Source organism: Melopsittacus undulatus, chromosome 10, assembly GCF_012275295.1.
Source record: "Melopsittacus undulatus isolate bMelUnd1 chromosome 10, bMelUnd1.mat.Z, whole genome shotgun sequence".
NCBI classification, from domain to species: Eukaryota; Metazoa; Chordata; class Aves; order Psittaciformes; family Psittaculidae; genus Melopsittacus; species Melopsittacus undulatus.
In genome coordinates, this window is record NC_047536.1 from 17344988 (window position 1) to 17362161 (window position 17174).

The window sequence follows — 17174 nt, forward strand, 5'->3', positions numbered from 1 at the left end:
TGGAATTAATTTAACCAGGCACTAGATGCCAGGGCAGCTGCAGCGGTATTTCTTTTCCTAATGAAGGACACAAGATAATTCCAGCTCTGGCCCAGGGGAAGGCTCAGCTCTGGTCACCCCAGCAGACACTGGGATGCACTGGGCAGTCGCAGTCCCCCCATAGCTCCCAGCTGGTGTGGGACCCTCTGGCACTCTGCCTGGCTCCCTGCTGCCCCTCGCCCTGGTGGAGATCTGCAGGAGGTACCTGCATAGGGGCAAGTCAAGGTGAAGCACAGCACTGGCACCTCTGGCTCACAGCCTGGGTGGGAAAGGGGGCTTTGAGCTTTAACCAATGACCTGTGGGCTTTTTCCTGGCAAAACCATGTATTTTCCATGCATGATCCCAGGCAAAAACCTGACACCCACAAGGCCCCTTGGCGACAAGCTCCACAACAAGCCACTGGCCCCCATCGCACTCCGCATCCTGCCAGCACAGGGACACACCAGGAGCAGCCTTCTCCAGGCGAGCAGTGATTGTGCAGCCTGGTGTCGCAATGCCCCGGCCCGTCTTTCCCAGCGGAAGAGCCCTGTGACGTTTCGTCATTCCTCACACGGAAACCACCACAACCACTGCTGCTCCGCTCCAGCTCCCCACCCTCCATGGGCAGCGCAGTGGGGTCCGGCCGTCGCAGGGCTTTCTGCTGCTCCCCTCACCTACAGGACCCCTCCAGACTCCTCAGTACTTCAGGCTCATTGCAGCTTCTCCCCACTAATGGGTTTAAATATACAGCCCCCCAAAATGGGGGTGAGAGGGTCACCCCCAGCTTGTCCCCATTGGTTGGGGCTGCTTCAGGCCAGCATGCTGAACACAAAGACCCTATGTTCATTTGGAGATGCCTGTGCTGGACCAGCTCGAGTGGTTGGGGAGAAGGTGGGTGAGACGGGTGCTATCTCCAGAGCTCACATTGCTTCCCAAAGCTGCTGAGATGAGCAGACCTGGACACCCATCAAAAGCCCCCTCCTGCTCTGCAAAGCAGCCTCCTGAGCACTGCGGATGCCCTGTGCATCACTGGGAAACTGCTGCCGTTCCCGTGGGATCCTGCTCTCCCTTTCCCTCCCCAGGAACTGCCCTGGGACACTGGGAACAGCCTGTTCCCTCCCTGTCAGCTGGGAGCACCTGCTCTTCCCACGCCAGCCCTGGAGAGCCCCACATCAACGTGGGGCCAAGAGACACCCCAGGGACTGTGATCCCATATGGAGCGGGCCCATGGGAGAGGGGCAGCTTAGTGAGGTGGCTGGCAGAAGCCCCTTCCCACCCTGCCTGTGTTGGCTGGGGACACGGTGCTGCTGGGGGAGCATCACCCCAACCTGACGTCAAACTGAGCTCAGCAGCAGACTGTTTGTGCAGGCAGTGAGCCGCGGGGCTGTGTGCCCCACACGGATCCCAGGGCAGCAGTTACAGCCCATTCATCCAAAACCCTTCCTAAGCAGACAGCAGGGCACAAGGGCCACGGCTGTCCCCTCCCCGGGGACCAAGGGCTGCATCCCTTCCATTACCCAGCTCCTCCTTGGAGTCCCTGGCTCTGCTTCATCACTAACAATGAACTGGGTTAAGCCAGAGCACGGTTTGCTGTGCGCTCGGGGTGGGTGTTGCTGAAATGGGCTGTGTTTATTACTTGCAATAAGGCAAGTGCTTCAAATCCCAGCTGCAAAGGAAAATGTTGCTGCTGGCACGGTCAGTGCGGGGCTGTCAGAGCACCCAGTCGGGAAGGTCTGTGTGACCTTAAAGGAGGGCAGGCAGCGCCAGCCAGCGTAATCGGCTCAGGTCCTACACAAGCACAGGCCTTTCCCTCACACTGAGGGCACCTGCTCCTGAAAGCAGCAAGCCAGAGCCCACCATGGGATTGTTTGGCAGTGGGGTGGTCAGCACTGCTCTGCAGGGAGCACACACTCCCAATTCCACTCCATCCTTGAAGCACTGTGGAGCTGGGATGTAGGGAAAGACTGTGGGCTCTTACACATAGCATCCCCTCCTAGCCCTGGTGCATTTAACCAGGTACTGTGGTGGAGGAGCAAGCAGGATGAAGGGCCAGGACAGAGTTACCATGATGCCGAGATGAATATTTCACCCTTCGCAGGTGGAACAGTCTCACACCCCCATCCCTGCTTCCAAGGCAAGCAAATGTTTTCACCAGTTGACATTACAGCTAACAAGGAATTTGTGTGTCCTTTATACACTGACAAATTGGTCTCAGGTAGAACAGAAGAGGAAGCAAATCCCCCGAGTATGATCCCCTGGTTCAGCTCCACATCTCCTGTCGTCGCTGCACTAATCAGGCAATGTCGGAGAGCTTCAAAGCTCTGTGCTGAGGAGGCCCCACACATCGTGCAGCCGTGCTGGCCAGAGCTTCCCCCAGTACCCAGCCCCGCACCTCCAGGAGATGAAAGAACCTGAGAGCAGCTACGCGATGCTTTACAAATTGCTCACAAGAGAGCTTTGAACAGCAGCAGCTCCTGCCGCGATGCCACCAGCAGCAGGTCCCTTCCTCCCCTGCCTCCCAGAGCTCCCCCAAGCTCCAGCAGCCTGGTGGGTCCTTCAGCCTGGTGGCACCAGAGCCGTCAGCAGTGTTTTGGGCAGAGCAGGTTGATGGTGCTGCTGCCGGTGATGGTGTCCATGCCGCATCTCTGCGGCTGGACCTGCAGCCCTCCCGTGAGCTCACTTCAATGATGGCAGCAAATGCCACCAGTGACAGTGAATCACTGAGCTGAGGCTACAGAGAATTCTATTTATGCTCCCCAAATTCACCTCCCCACATCACAAGCTTCCAGCATCACCAACTTTCTGTCCATCTTGCTCTGATACAGGCGACAAATGCTCTACCTGTGTGAGCAGGAGCTTCCCCGAGGGGAAGCTGGTGGGGCTGGTGCCCCAGCTCTGCTGCCCTGGCAGCTCCCACCCATCTCCACTCTGCCCCACGGTCTCTGCTCTCTGGACAGGCACTGCAGCCCCATCTCTGCCGCGGTCCCACATCCACATGACCCAAGCTGTGGCCAGGGGGCTTGACTCACTGCCCAGCAGCCTTTTACCCCAGAAGCGCTATGGGAAGGAAAAGCGTTTCACCAGGATCTGCTCTGAGTGACTTCCCAGGTGGACCAGAGCGGCCACTGACCCCTGGTAGAGGCAGCCTGGACGGCATCACATGGACCACCACCTCCTCGCACCCTCCTCCCCAACACGCTGCCCGGCGCTCACAAATTAATGACCCCGCTCATGAAAACCAAATACTCAGAGCATGGAGCCGGCCTCCAGCCTCCCCTCCCGGCCCGGCGCTAAGAAACCCCTCCTGCGGCAGTCCCATGCGGCTTCCCCCTACTCGCAGCGAGCTGCACGGCGAGTGCTCCCCACCGGTCACCCCACGACCCGCAGGGACGGCAGCAGCGTCCTCCCGTCCCATCCCGTCCTCTCTCTGCGGGGACGCGGTCACAGCCGTCGGGGACAGCCGGGCGGGCACCGCCGCGCTTCTCCACCGGGGCTGGGGGACCCCGAGGAGGGCGGCGCCGGTCCCCGTCGGGGCTTGGAGACGCCGGGACACGCAGCGCTGGATGCGGGCACATCCCCGTGCGGGATGCGGGAGCCGCGACCGGCAGCGCCGGGTCCCGTCCCTCGCAGCGCGCCCGCAGGTGCGGGGCGGGCGGCCGGGAGGGCAGCCCCGGTGCGGTCGGGGCAGAGCCCCGCGGAGCTCACCTGCCTCCGAGACAATGCCGAGCCAGAGCCAGAGGGGCAGCGAGCACACTCTCGTCATCTCCGGGGCCGCGGGCAGGTCCGTGCGGAGCGGTGCGGAGCGCCCCGCGCCCGAGCTCTGCTCCCGCCGCGCCCCAGCTGCGGCGGGCGGGGAGCACCGGGGCCGTTTCCTTTTCCTCCGCCCGCCCGGGCCGCCCGCCGCCCTCCACCGAGCCCGCGGGGCGCCGGGCGGGCAGGGGCGGGACGGGGCGGGGCGGGAGGGCGGGGGCGCGGGGGGGGCGCACCTGCGGTACCGGGCACCGACACCGGTGGTGTCTGCAGCCCCACACATCGGGGTGCGGGCAGCCTGCACCTGTGGGCATGGGTGAGCATCCATCCATCCCCTGGGATAGGGTGCATGGGTGAGCATCCATCCATCCCCTCGGATAGAGTGCATGGGTGAGCATCTATCCATCCATCCCCTGCTCTGGGTGCATGGGTGAGCATCCATTCATCCATCCCCTACTCTGGGTGAATGGGTGAGCATCCATTCATCCCCTGTTGCTGGGTGCATGGGTGAGCATAATTCCCCTACTGCTGGGTACAAGCATGTCCTGAACCTGTGTGCATGGCTGTGCATCGCCTTTGCCCCATGTACACATGAGCCCCCCAATACCTGTATGTATATTCATGCCACCATATGCCTTGCATGCCTGTATGCGCCCCTGTACATCCCACTTATACCTCTGTGTCTTTCTTGTGTGCATCTGTGTGCACGCCCCAGCCCCTCATCCCAGAGGGAACGCACACAAGCACCCTCTCACACTACTGTGCACACCCCTCATGTGAACACAATCTCATCTACTTGCACGCACACCTTTGTGCCTGCATGCACCCCAAAGCCCACAGCTCATGCCTATACCCACACACCCCCTCCTGCACTCGTCCTGCACCCCTAGGTGCACACAAAGGTGCCCTGTGTGCACACACTTGCCCCCCTACTCCTTTGGGGTGCACCACAAGCTCCACTCATGCTGTCTATCAATGTGGACTGCCAGCAGCATGGGGCAGCTGCATTGCCCCCCATGGCGTTGGCAGCAGAATGGGGCAGCTCCACGAATGACAGTGACTCTGTCTCGGTGTGAACTCGCTGTGAATGTGCTGTGATGGCAGAGCTTTGGGAATGTGGTGGCACAGGGGGGCACAGCCCTGTCCAGCTGCCTGTGCACCCAACGAGTGCTTAGTGGATGGATTAACACTGCCCCATGCTGCACCTTGGAGGGTTGTTAATTCTACAGGCTCGCAGACAGGTAAGAAAGAGCCTGAATGAGAACCATGCGCTCATGGCTTTGAAAGGCATGAAAACTGCTCATGTGCTCTGCTCTCCTTGCCAAAGCCAAGGAAGAAATCACCCCATTCATCTCCCAGAGCTCTCGGAAGGGCTCCAAGCCACAGAGTTTGTTTTACCTGACTCCCCCCAGCCCTGTTATTGAGTCTTTAACCCTGAGAGCACCGACTGCATCGCTCTTCAGCACGCTCATCTTGGAGAGTTTCCCTCCTTGATCCCAAAGGAGGAGGAAAGCACCAGGAAGAAACGGTGTTCCCCCGATCCCAGGTGAGTGCCCAAACCCCTGCAAGTTTCTGGAGAGATTTTTAAACTCGCTATGATGACAGGGATAAACTGGGGACTGCACAGAGGGACCGCACAAAGGGGCAGCACTGCCCATCACTGCAGGGTGATGAGCTGAGACTTTGGATTCAGACCCCTTCCCAGTGCTGGGGACTGTGCTCAGAGATGGATGCATGGAACTCCCTGTCACTGCAGCATACCCATGCTGAGGACCACTGTGAGCGTCAGGGGGCATCGTGCACCTGAGAAGTGAGCAGCGAGGTGGTGAGGTGTGGGCAGTGATGAAGGGATGGATCACATCACACTGCTGAGATGCTGGACAAAGCATTCAGATGAGTGCCTGGAAAAGCCGAGAGTGAGAACAGTGGAGGCTCTGCCCTGGGTTTGGGTGGAGGGGGATCCTCTGGCAGACCCCAAATCAAGCGATTTTGGCATCCTGCGTCCGTTGCAGCGCAAATGTCGCACCGCGCAGGCGGTGGTGGGCAGCACCAGCCCGTCCATGCTGCCATCTAACGGCAGGACAGCGGGGAGGGCTCGCCCCGTGACGACGGGGAATTTTCCATCACAAACACAGGGTGACTGTGGGACCGGTGGGACCTTTCCATTGTTGCCGCCCTGGGAAACAAAAGGATCCTATTTTAAAACCTTGAGCCCCTTCCAGCACGTGGGGAGGACCCGAGGAAGCAGAGGCTTCCCCAAAGCACAGGATAAAGACGCAGAGAGCAGGGAGCTGGACGCTGCCCAGCCCCAGGGACAGCAATGGGAAAAGCAGACTGGGGTGGCTCTGAGGACACCCAGGGACAAGATGACCTGCGACGAGAAGACAGCCTGGTCCTGGGGGAAATCGGCAAGAGCCAGCTTGGGATGTGCAGAGTCCGGATGCTGGAGGAGAAAGGGGAGCTTCGCCTCTATGGTGCCCACTGCCCCATCCCCTCCTGCCTGAACCCAGAGCCAGGCTCAGCCGGTCACTGCATCCACACCACGCCTAGAGCTTCTGCTCCACGGTGCTGTGGTTTATCAGTGAAATGCACTCTTCAGACAGCGTTTAACAGCAGGCAGCATTTCCTCACCAGGCTAAATCGCACGGACGGCACCTCAGAGCAGTGCTCTCCCTGCACACAGGAGCTGCTGTACGTGCTGCACAGCGGAGGGGCTCTGCCTGCCCCAGACACCTGCCTGCAGGGCCAGGCAAGGATGAAATGCAGCTCTGCCTTGGAGCAGCACGCCACAGCCACCACACGCAGCCCGGCAGGAGGAGGAGGAGGAAGGATGTGCTTCTCCGAGAGCCTGCTCAGCCCAGGGATGTGGGACAAGCAGGTTTCGCTGCTCTCCAGCTCTGCTTTGGCAAGGGGAAGGTGTAGGAGGTGGCAGCGATGGCACTGGCACACGCTGCAGGGAGCAGCTCGCAGCCCGTGCCACTACACCGGCCCACGCAGCACACAGCAGAGGGAGCCTGGTGTGCTCATTGTCTGCCCGTGCCTGCGGATCCACTCCTGCACCTGCTGCAGATCCCACCTGATCCCAGCCCAGATTCCCCTGCTTGTGGGCTCAGGTCAGTCGCGATGGGTTTCAGCTCCCAGCTGAGATCAAACCAGCCTCACCTTCCCACAGAGGCTCCCAGCCCTTGCTGGGATGACAGCCCCGCTCACAGCAGCATTTCCAAGCCAGCAGCTCTTTCTTCACTCTTATTTCATCTGAGCCTGGGGACAGAGAGATGATGATGCAGGAGCTGGGAAAGAAGGTTGAGTGCAGCTCAGAGGTTCGGCACAGGAGCAGAAACCCCTGACAACCCTTCCACATCCAACCCCCAAGCAGGGCTGCCCAGAGCAGCAGCTTCCCAGTAACGGGGTCCCCTCTGCACCCCCCTCCAACCCACGCTGCAGAACCCTGGGCACAAGAGGGCACATCTGCCTGCATCTTGCTTGGGTCATCCTGCCCTCTGGCTGAGTGCAGTCACCTCCTGCCCCAGGACAGACATCAGACAACCCCAGAACTACAGCAGAGCCCAGCCCTGGCACACTGCAGTGGTGCCACACAGGGTGGGGAAATGCCCCTTGTGGTACAATGGGAAGATAGAGCCCCTGCCCCATCCCCACTGCGGACACATGAAGGACTTGCTTTGAAAAGGGCCCTTCCCACAGCACAGAAAGTGGAGCCTCTGCAGAGGAGGCAGTTGAAGGCTCCAGCCAGCACCAGCGGTTGCATAGGGCTGGGGTAGCTCCAGCCTCTGTCTTGACCCTGGAATGGACTTGAGTGAGATAAACATGATTCAAGCACTCCATCCTCACTCCCACCAGCAAAGCTCAGGCCCAACCCAGCACCTCAAGTCAACTCCAGACTCATAAGCAAGGTGCAGCCATTACCAGCACCCCCCAGGCACTAACTGCAGCAGCCAAATCCACTCAGCTAGTGCTGCAGGTGGATGGAGCCAGGGCCAAGGAGATGCTCTGCACCCCCAGGCTGTACAGCCCAGTGCAGTAGATCCCCCCCAGTATGCTAGTCCCAAGACACAGGGATCTTTTTAATGAGCTTTAATAGTGACCGAGTGGGGGGGAGTGAAAGGGAGAGGAATGGAAGGGAGAGGGGAATGAAGGGAAGAAGAACAGAAGGACGGAAGGGAAGGGAGGAGGGGGGAGTGAAGGGGAGAGAGGGAAGTGGAGGTGAGGCAGCATCAGTCCCAGGCAGCAGTGGGTCTCCACACCGTGCACTGAGCTCCCTCTGCCGCCGGCCTGCAGCCCTTCCGCATGAAGCCCTTTGAGCAGAAGAAGCCAATGGCTGGGATCCAAGAGTTCAGTGTCCAACAGCACTTGACGGTGTTCCAGGACCGCTGACCTCCTTCACAGGGTTTACACGCGGGAGGCATGGAGCAAGAGAAGGTGCAAGCAGCCTGTGCCTGTGGTTACTGTGCAATGCTCAGGCATGGAAGGCTGTCCTTCAAGGGGTACCAGTGCAGCACCCACAGCCCATGGCACAAAGAAGAGAGGGCAGACAGGAGCTGGGAAAAACTCATCCCTCTTCTTCCTCCAAAACTGAAACCAAAACAGCTCCTCCAACACCCACATGTGTGCAGACCAGCCTCCTGCCCCGGGGAGCATCCAGCCAGCAGAACAAGGAGCCAGGCTGGTGTCCCCAAAGCTCCTCCCTGTTCCTCACAGGGCCAGGTGGCAGAGGCGCATGGGCTCCATGTTGTCTGTCCCATCGCTGAAGCAGGTGCTGAAGAAGGGGCAGTATCTGTCTGCAGAGACCTGGTGGAAGGTGAAGAGGTGGGACATGTCCCCAGCATCGAAGAAGGTGACGGTGCCCTCCCGACAGTCCAGGAAGACCCCCACTTTGCGGGGGGGTCGGCGGGGAGTCAGGCGCACCCAGGGAGTGGTGGTGGCCCAGTACTCGGTCCTGTTCCGCAGGCGCAGTGTCCAGTAGCCATTCTCCGGACACAGCTTGACCTTTGCTGCCCTGTCCACGGCCTCAGCGGCCACCCCCAGGTCCCACTTGGTTTTGCTGCCCACCCAGACCTCCCAGTAGTGCCGGCCACTGTCAAAGGTCTGGGAGCTCAGGACGTTGACACACTGGCGGAAGCGCCGGGGGTTGATGGGCACAGGCTGGGCTTTACTCCTCTCTGTCACTGCTGTCAGGTCTCTAGAGAAGACCAGGTTGGGGTGGGCTGACTCAGGGTCGAAGGTGAGGGGGGCAGGAGCTGTGGAGACAGCCAGCATGGCATTTTACCAGCTGCATATTCCCTCTACAGAGCATCCCCACCATCCAGCTCATCCATCCCTCACACCGATCCACTCACCAGGACAGATGGAGCGCAGCATCTGTCTCCAGAAGATGTACTGCAAGGGACCGCTGTGGCTGTCCTTGTAGTGCTCCAGGTCAAAAGCAGGCTGGGTCTCAACACGCACTGAAGGCCTAGGGAAGAGAGAGCAGCAGTCAAACCTCTGTCCAGGAAGGGAGGGAGCAGGGACATGCTTCCCTGTGGCAGTTCTAGCCCTCAACTACTCACAGCCTCAGACAAACCGGAGCCTCAGGGTAAGTTCTGCAGCCACCGTGAGCTTTAAGAAGGTAAGAAAGGGCAGGGAGAAGCTGAAGCACCCGAAGACTGTGGCAGAGCCTTGCTCCTGTCTGCAGCATGCATTGCTCTTGCACCCATTCCAAACCAGCACAGTCAGCCATCCTGACACACATGCTCTCCGAGAACATTCAACACATGCTGGGGATCAGTCCCCAGCTCACACAGCGCCAGCAGCTCACTGAGGAATCTGTGATGCTTTAAACGCTTGAGATAAGATCCATCCCCCCTGTGGTCCCAGCCAGGGACAGAGATAAGCTCGTGAAAAGGGAATCAGCTTCTTTCACACCAGACATGTACCTGATATCCAGGCTCTCCACCTGCAGTGAGAAGCAGAGAGAATTAACAGTCACTGTCTGTAATTCATACAGCTGCACAAATAAGCTCCTTGTCCTGCCTTGGGCTTTCACACAGCACAGAGAGAGGAAACCAACCTATTAGGACCCTCATCCTGGGGAAAACTGCCTGGGCACCAGGGCCAAGGTAATTTCACATGGGTGACAGAGAAGGAATAAGGTTCCTGAGACCCACCGCACCTGAGACCACTATATCCCCTGTGGCTGAAGCCTTTGGACTCCAAGAGATTGGGCAAATAATCTGGAGGGAAGCCAGCGAGATCACCTTCCAGGTACAGCCTATTTCTGTCATTTAGGACTCTCACAACCCCACAGTCAGGTGCTGGAGCATCCCTCATCCTCCTGCCAGTGGCAGCCAAGGACACTCACCTCCAGCAACGACACTTCTTCCATCTTGCAGAGGGTATGCTCTATGCGCTCGATGTCCCTCTGCAGCACTGATATCCCCTCCTCCAGTCCGTGCATGTACCTCTGCAGCTGGGCCAGTGACTGCGCTTCCTTCTGGGCCAGCTCTGCCAGCACAGCTCTCTCCTCTTCCTCTAGGATCTGATGAAGGCAGGCAAACTCTGCCCGGATGTTGAAGTTCAGCTCCCCAGACACCTTCTGAGAACGAAAAGGCAGATGAATCTGGCAGCTAAAACACACAAGGAGGTGCACAGGATGGCTCAGGTATTACTCTGCTTATAGAATCCTGGAATTACAGTCTCAGACATACCCACAACTTTCTGGATGGAGAACAGCACACGAGGTTGCAGAGCCAAGGGGAAGAAACAAACCAAGCCAAAAACAACCAACCAAAACAAAAACTCAAACTCCACCAACGGCTTGGTCACCTTAACTAGAAATCCTTGCACACAGCCACAGTAGGCACTCACAGTCCTCTCCCACAACACCAGGCTTGTGGGTAAGACTGGAGTTCTTTTGCATTCCTGGAGCTGCAGACTCAACTGTTCAGGTTGGTTAGGATTTATTTCACATCACACCAGCCCCAGGCAGAGCTGACTGACACCGGTAACTTGTTCTTTTCCTCTGCTGCCTCCACCTCCCAGGTCTGCTGTTTGCACGGAGGTGGGGGAGCTGCACCAACTAATCTCTGTGGATAAGGCTGATAAATCCCACTCAGCTCTTTCAGAGGTCACTTTTTTCCAGTTGTTTGGTCAGCCAGCCAGCCTTGTGCTTGCTCTGCCTGTGTACAAGAGACAGCCAATGACTTTCTATTTTCCAAATCTTCAAGCTTTTAAGCTCTAAGTGCAACCTTAGCCCTTATTAATTTCTCAGGGAGTGCTTCCTGAAATGCAAATCCCTTTCTAGCAGCAGGAAACCCATCTTCCCCAGACTATATCTGAAGCTCCACCAGCCCACACAACACCCCAGCCTCCCTCTACTCCAGCAGGTGCTTGTGCTGACATGCCAGAACCGCAGAGGACGTGCATGGCCTCCCTGCTCAGGTCAGCAATTTGCTCCTGTACTCTTGATACATCTCCTAGTCAGCTCTTCCACTGCAACTGGACATCAGCCATACGTGCTTGTTTGCTAATACTTCACTAATGTCAAAGGTCTACTCCAAATCTGGCAGTGGAATAAAAGTAATGAAACAGTGCAGGCAGAGGAATCAGTGACTCCAGGTAGAGAACAGTCTCCCATCAGTTTTATCTCACCTCTGAGTTACTTCATGTTTTCTTAAACTCTGCTTCCTTGGCTTTTAATACTTTAATGTCACTCAAGAAGGAAGTGCAGACAGCCTGTAGCTGTCCTTGCTTCATTGATCAGTGACAAGTAGGTGCTACTCAAGCACATAGAGAGCACTCAGGCTCCTCACATCATCTCAGAGCTTTGCAGTGAATCCAAACAGTCCTTTTAACAAGGCCACTGCTCTTTGCAGTGCCCGCATTGTCACTGACCCAGCTCCTTTGGCTTTGCTGCCACCCCTTCAGACACACGAGAGGATTTTAGAGCTTCCAAGAACTAACCCTCTTCCAAAGCGGCAGCATTGCAAGGCCAGACGAGACTGGCCAGCTGACAGCTTCCACCACTCGCCCTGTCCAGGCTCTGCTTAATGCTGCTCCCCAAAGCCTCCACTGAACATTCAGTAGTGATGGGCTTTGGCCTACATGCAGGGGAGCTTGTTCAGATCCCTTCAGAAGTTATCCATCTAGATTTTTACAGGAAAGTGCACAAAATCCCATCTGAAGTGATACACAGATCCTCTATGAACGTTAACCCAGGGGCTGTACAAAAAGCAGCTATCACAGGGCATTACCATCAGGCCACAGATATCTTCCTGTGTCACACGTTTCCTCTGCAAGAAGTTTTCCATCTCCTTCTGACGAGCTTGCAAAGCATTTTCCAGGTGCTTCTGCAGGAACAAGTTAAAGAAGGTGAGGAGACCATTCACTACTGTGCTGTGATTCAGGAGCAATTCCAAGTTCTGAGGCCAGCATTAGAGGGAGGCTGCAATTATAAAGACAGCAAGGAGAAGAAAGCACTTGATGCCCAGGCTTGAAAACTATGTATGTGTGCATACAACGAAACAGATTTATTTTTAATAAATAACATTACTTATTATCACCCCAGCCTAGGAACTCCAGCCTGGGATATCTGTTTGCTGAAGTTTAAACTCTGTGCTCTGTGAACTGACCTGTGCAGGAACTGACTGCTCAAGCAGCGCACGCAGCCCTCACCCCCAGCTGCGTGGTCCCTACGTGAGAAACGAGGCTGCGATGGAAGTCAGGAACAGCAGTGAGGGAACAAATGCAAGAGAAGAAGCATCCAGAGGACAGAGAGCTGGAAGGAAACAAGGAGGGGGAAGGAATCAGAAAGAGACACAGATGTCAGTGCACTCAGGGCAGGCGAGGCAGGCATGGGGCTCCCTTGCTGGGGAACTGGCTGCAGGAGGAGGAAGTAAGAGGCTTATGGTGGCCACACAGGGCTCATGTGGTACCTGCCTCTTCTCCCCTAGCTGGGCAGATGCTACTCACCCGCATCCTGTGCTGATGCTCCACAGAGCCGCAGCGCCGCACCTTCTCCACCAGCCCCGACAGCAGGTAGTGGGTGCGGAAAGTGCGGCTGGGGAACTCGCGGCGGCACTGGGGGCAGGAGGGGACGCGGGTGCCTCTCGCCCAGTAGCACTGGATGCAGGTCTTGCAGAAGTGGTGCATGCAGTCCAGCATGACGGGCTCGCTGAAGAGCTCGCAGCAGATGGCACATGTCAGCTCCTCCCGCAGGCTCCGGTCCTGGCTCCTGCCGGCCATCCCTGCTGGCACACGGGTCCTGCCGTCAGTTTGCACCACTCCCAGATCCGCTTCCCCCGGGGCTAGGGAGGACTTTGCCTCTCCTTACTGCTGGGTGCTCTAGGACAGGGTCTGGTCACCAGATCTGCCCAGCTGCTGCACTGGGTGTATCCAGCCCTGGAAAGCTCCAAGCGGTGGGAATTCCGGAGAATCCCTGGCACAGGGGCAGGCCCTTTGCCGAACTTTGTTCCCTATTGCCACCCCCAGGGCCCCACAGCGCCGGCCTGTGTGTCCCGACAAGGGCCCAGAGAAGGGGTCACCTGGCCCTGGTCCTAATCCAGAGCGCGGCGGTGCCTGTGCTGCAACCGCCCTGCTGTGAAGGGGCCCGGTACCGGCCCCGGGCTGTAGAGTCCGCGGCACGTCCAAGGGCCCCGGTCTTGAAGTGCGGAGCCCGGGCCTTAGGGTGCCAGACCCGGCTTGAACCGCCACCCCCCCGCTCCCATGGTCAGCCCCGGTCCCCCGGGCACCCACCTTGCTCACGGGCCTCAATGCTTCGATCCCCAGCGCAACTGCCGAGCCGAGCCGAGCCGAGCCGAGCCGAGCCGAGCCGAGCCGAGCCGAGCCGAGCCGCCCGCAGCCTCCGCAAGGGCAACCTCAGCCTCGCCTCGCTCATGGACTGACGTCCGCTCTGACCAATCGCCGTGCGGACTCACGGCCCAGCCCTGCGCTCATTGGATGGGAGTCGCGGGTGGTGGGAGGGGGCTTCTGCATGTGATGCGGTCACATGTTCGCGGGGCCCGGGCAGAGGTGCTACAGCCTCGCACGCCGCCAGGGGCAGGGCGCGTGTTGCGCTGCACTGCACGGCACTGCCCTGTGTGCATCTGCTGCATGGCATCTGCACCGCATTGCACTGGGCTCATTGCACTGCCCTCCCCTGCCTCTGCACTGCACTGGGCTCATTGCACTGCCCTCCCCTGCCTCTGCACTGCATTGGGCTCATTGCACTGCCCTGCCTCTGCATTGCATTTGGCTCATTGCACTGCCCTGCCTCTGCACCGCATTTGGCTCATTGCACTGCCCTGCCTCTGCACCGCATTTGGCTCAATGCACTGCCCTGCCTCTGCACCGCATTGCATTGGGCTCATTGCACTGTCCTGCCTCTGCACTGCATTGCATTGGGCTCATTGCACTGCCCTGCCTCTGCACCGCATTGCACTGGGCTCATTGCACTGTCCTGCCTCTGCACTGCACTGGGCTCATTGCACTGCCCTCCCCTGGCTCTGCACTGCACTGGGCTCATTTCACTGTCCTGCCTCTACACTGCACTGGGCTCATTGCACTGCCCTGCCTCTGCACTGCACTGGGCTCATTGCACTGTCCTGCCTCTGCACTGCATTGCATTGGGCTCATTGCACTGCCCTGCCTCTGCACCGCATTGCACTGGGCTCATTGCACTGTCCTGCCTCTGCACCGCATTGCATTGGGCTCATTGCACTGCCCTGCCTCTGCACTGCACTGGGCTCATTGCACTGCCCTACCTCTGCACCGCATTGCATTGCTCTCATTGCACTGCTCTGCCTCTGCACCGCATTGCACTGGGCTCATTGCACTGTCCTGCAGTTGCATTCAGCAATGAGAGCATAGAAATGGGCAGCAGGGAAAACCCATCCTCTCTGTTCCCTGGCTTTCCTTCTCCAGGGGTCAGAAGCTCCTTGGACCTGGGACAGCTCTTCAGGTCCCAGCACCTTCAAGTAGCAGCTCTGACCAAAGTCCTGGGGTCACTGGGGGACAAGGTTTTGCTCTGTAATCACAAGGGATGCAGGCTTGTCAGCAGGGGAAAGGAGGAAGGGTTTCATCCTTGTGTGGTCATCTGATGGTGGGCTCTGAGATGTTGTGGGAAGTGGCAAACTGTGGTGGACATGTGAGAAAAATCACAAGAGCTTTCAGTACTGGAAATAATGGGAACAAGCACGAATTGCACAGACTGTCTGTCTCCTAACCGCTGTTAGCGTCTGAGCATCCCCAACAGGGTGATGTGCAGGGCCGTGTCCATCTCCTGCCTTCCTCCTCCTTCTGCTGCTGTGTGTTTTCTCACCATTAGAGCAATGTAATTAGGGTTCCACCTGTCTTCTTTTGCTTGTCTGAGGGGTTTTCCCAGGCTTTCTGCTGCACTGTGTGTGCTTGCCCATTGGCATGTGGCCACAGCAGCCCTGCTTGCAGGCATCAGCCTCTCCCTTGTCTCTACCAGCCCCTCGGGGTCACATGCTCAGCCACAGCTCCGTGCTGATGTTTGGGCTTGGAGCATCACTGACTACATGAGGAGCAATCTGTCCTGGGGGATGCTGGCCATGGGCACAAAGGTGTGATGAGCTGAAGCTCCTTGTTGCTCACCATTGCAATGCAGAGCCCTGGTTTAGGCAGCTCTGAGGGCTTTCCCTGGGGTTTAAGGGTGCTCCCAAGGAAAGTCCTGAGCTCCAGAAAGTGCCATGGACAAGAAGGGAGGATGTGAGCACTGTGAAAGTGCTTTGAAGCCTCTGGGTGGTCAAGCAAGTGGACACCAACAAGGTCAGACCATGCCCAAATATGCTGCCAGCCCCCATCCAATTATGCTGGGGGCTCTGGACCCCTTGTTGGGGAGAGCTGGACACTGGGGGACAAGAATCACTCACTGGGCAGGAATTGTCTCCAACAGGCTGAGCCTGCTCCCATTGCTGCCTTTCTTCCCTCTCCACTGTGCACCTCAGGGGGGTCCCTGTGGGAATGTCACTAGCTGGTGACAGCAGGACCTAGGGTATGACACAGTGTCATGGTTTATTCCCTGTCAGCCATAAATCACTGAGTTGCTCTCTCACTCTCCCCCCTTTCTTGCTCCCCCCTGCTCCCAGAGGGATCGGGAGGAGAATCAAAAGAATGCAACTCCCATGGGTTGAGATAAGAGCAGTCCAGTAACTAAGGTATAACACAAACCACTACTGCTACTACCAATAATAATAATGATTAAGGAAATAACAAGGGAAGAGAATACAACACCTCACCACCCACCGACCAATAACTAACCAACCCAGCAGTGAGCCAGCCTTCCTGGTAACTCCCAGTTACATCCTGGGCATGATGTGCTGTGGTATGGAATAACTCTTTGGCTAGTTTGGGTCAGGTGTTCTGTTTCTGCTTCCTCCCGGCCTCCCCTCCTCCCCAGCAGAGCATGAGACTCAGAAAGTCCTTGGTCATTTTAAACATTTGAGCAGTAACTAAAAACATTGGTGTTATCAGCACTGTTCCCAGGCTGAAAGTCAAAACACAGCACTGCACCAGCAGTAGCTGACTGCTACTGCTGAACCCGGGTCACACAGGGAACCAGGGATGACTGAACAGCCTCTGTTTAGCTGTGATTTAACACAGCAAAACCTCACTCCCCACATTTATGGAGTTTTGTGCGTGCGGTAAGCTGGATCTCACAAAGTGGATGGGCTTGGGCTTGCTGGGAGCAGTGACTGCTGCCAGCCCAGCATGGGTAGTACGTGTGCAGTGGGAGAGGGGCTGGCATTTCATGGCATCCTCCCACCACAAGCCAGCATTCCATGAGAATGCTGGCTTTAAACTCTTGGAGTTTGGATGGGAGCTGAATCATCTCCTTTTGAGAGGGAAGTGGGTTCATCAGCCATGTCCAGCCTCTAATCTTCTTGCTTCACCACTGTTTCTCCATGAGGAATCAATCACAGACTATGCACAGACACACATAGACACATGCACAAACCGGCAGGTAAAACACCCAGCTCAGGGCATGCAGCCTGGGGTGAGCCAGGGTGCTGCTCCCTGACCTGCTGCAGCTTGTAGCACCAACGTCCATTATTTGTGCAGCTCTGCATAGAGGTAAAAGCATCAGTAATTGCTTTTCAGCGGAGATCTGGAATGTGCTGTGGAAGGTTATGTTCCCACAGCAGCCTTAGCCGTAAGTGCTGGGTGATGTCCCCGTGAATCAGCATCTGTGCTGTGTTTAGAGAGCTTATCCCTTCCTGAGGGGCTGGTTGCAGAACCGAGGGAGGTGATAGCCCCCAGACTGCACCTCCATGCACCCCGGGGCAGCTGCAGGTCTGTTGTTTGGAGGAGGTGTGTTCCTGTAGCCAGATAAATGAAGTTTCACCCTTAGAGAGCAGAATTTGGTATAGCTCAGGTGATGCTGAGCTCCCCT

The 17174-nt window shown here is 57.5% G+C and overlaps 2 protein-coding genes across 2 annotated transcripts in view; both read right to left on the bottom strand.

The window, feature by feature from the left end:
- FLT4 (fms related receptor tyrosine kinase 4) overlaps window positions 1-4052 on the bottom strand; it is a 54418-nt gene extending 50366 nt beyond the window's left edge. The window contains exon 1 of the mRNA XM_034066974.1: window positions 3725-4052. Coding sequence (XP_033922865.1) covers window positions 3725-4052 — 328 coding nt within the window. The remainder of the gene's footprint in view (window positions 1-3724) is intronic.
- A 3794-nt stretch (window positions 4053-7846) lies between these two features.
- On the bottom strand, window positions 7847-13618 carry LOC101881858 (zinc-binding protein A33-like). The gene is made up of 7 exons (XM_005147209.3): window positions 13517-13618; window positions 12734-13008; window positions 12016-12111; window positions 10125-10358; window positions 9700-9719; window positions 9124-9239; window positions 7847-9024 (listed from the first exon to the last, which is right to left on the bottom strand). The coding sequence occupies exons 2-7, from the start codon at window positions 13004-13006 to the stop codon at window positions 8480-8482; spliced, it is 1284 nt and encodes a 427-aa protein (XP_005147266.2). The 5' UTR covers window positions 13007-13008; window positions 13517-13618; the 3' UTR covers window positions 7847-8479.
- Between the last annotated feature and the right edge of the window lie 3556 nt (window positions 13619-17174).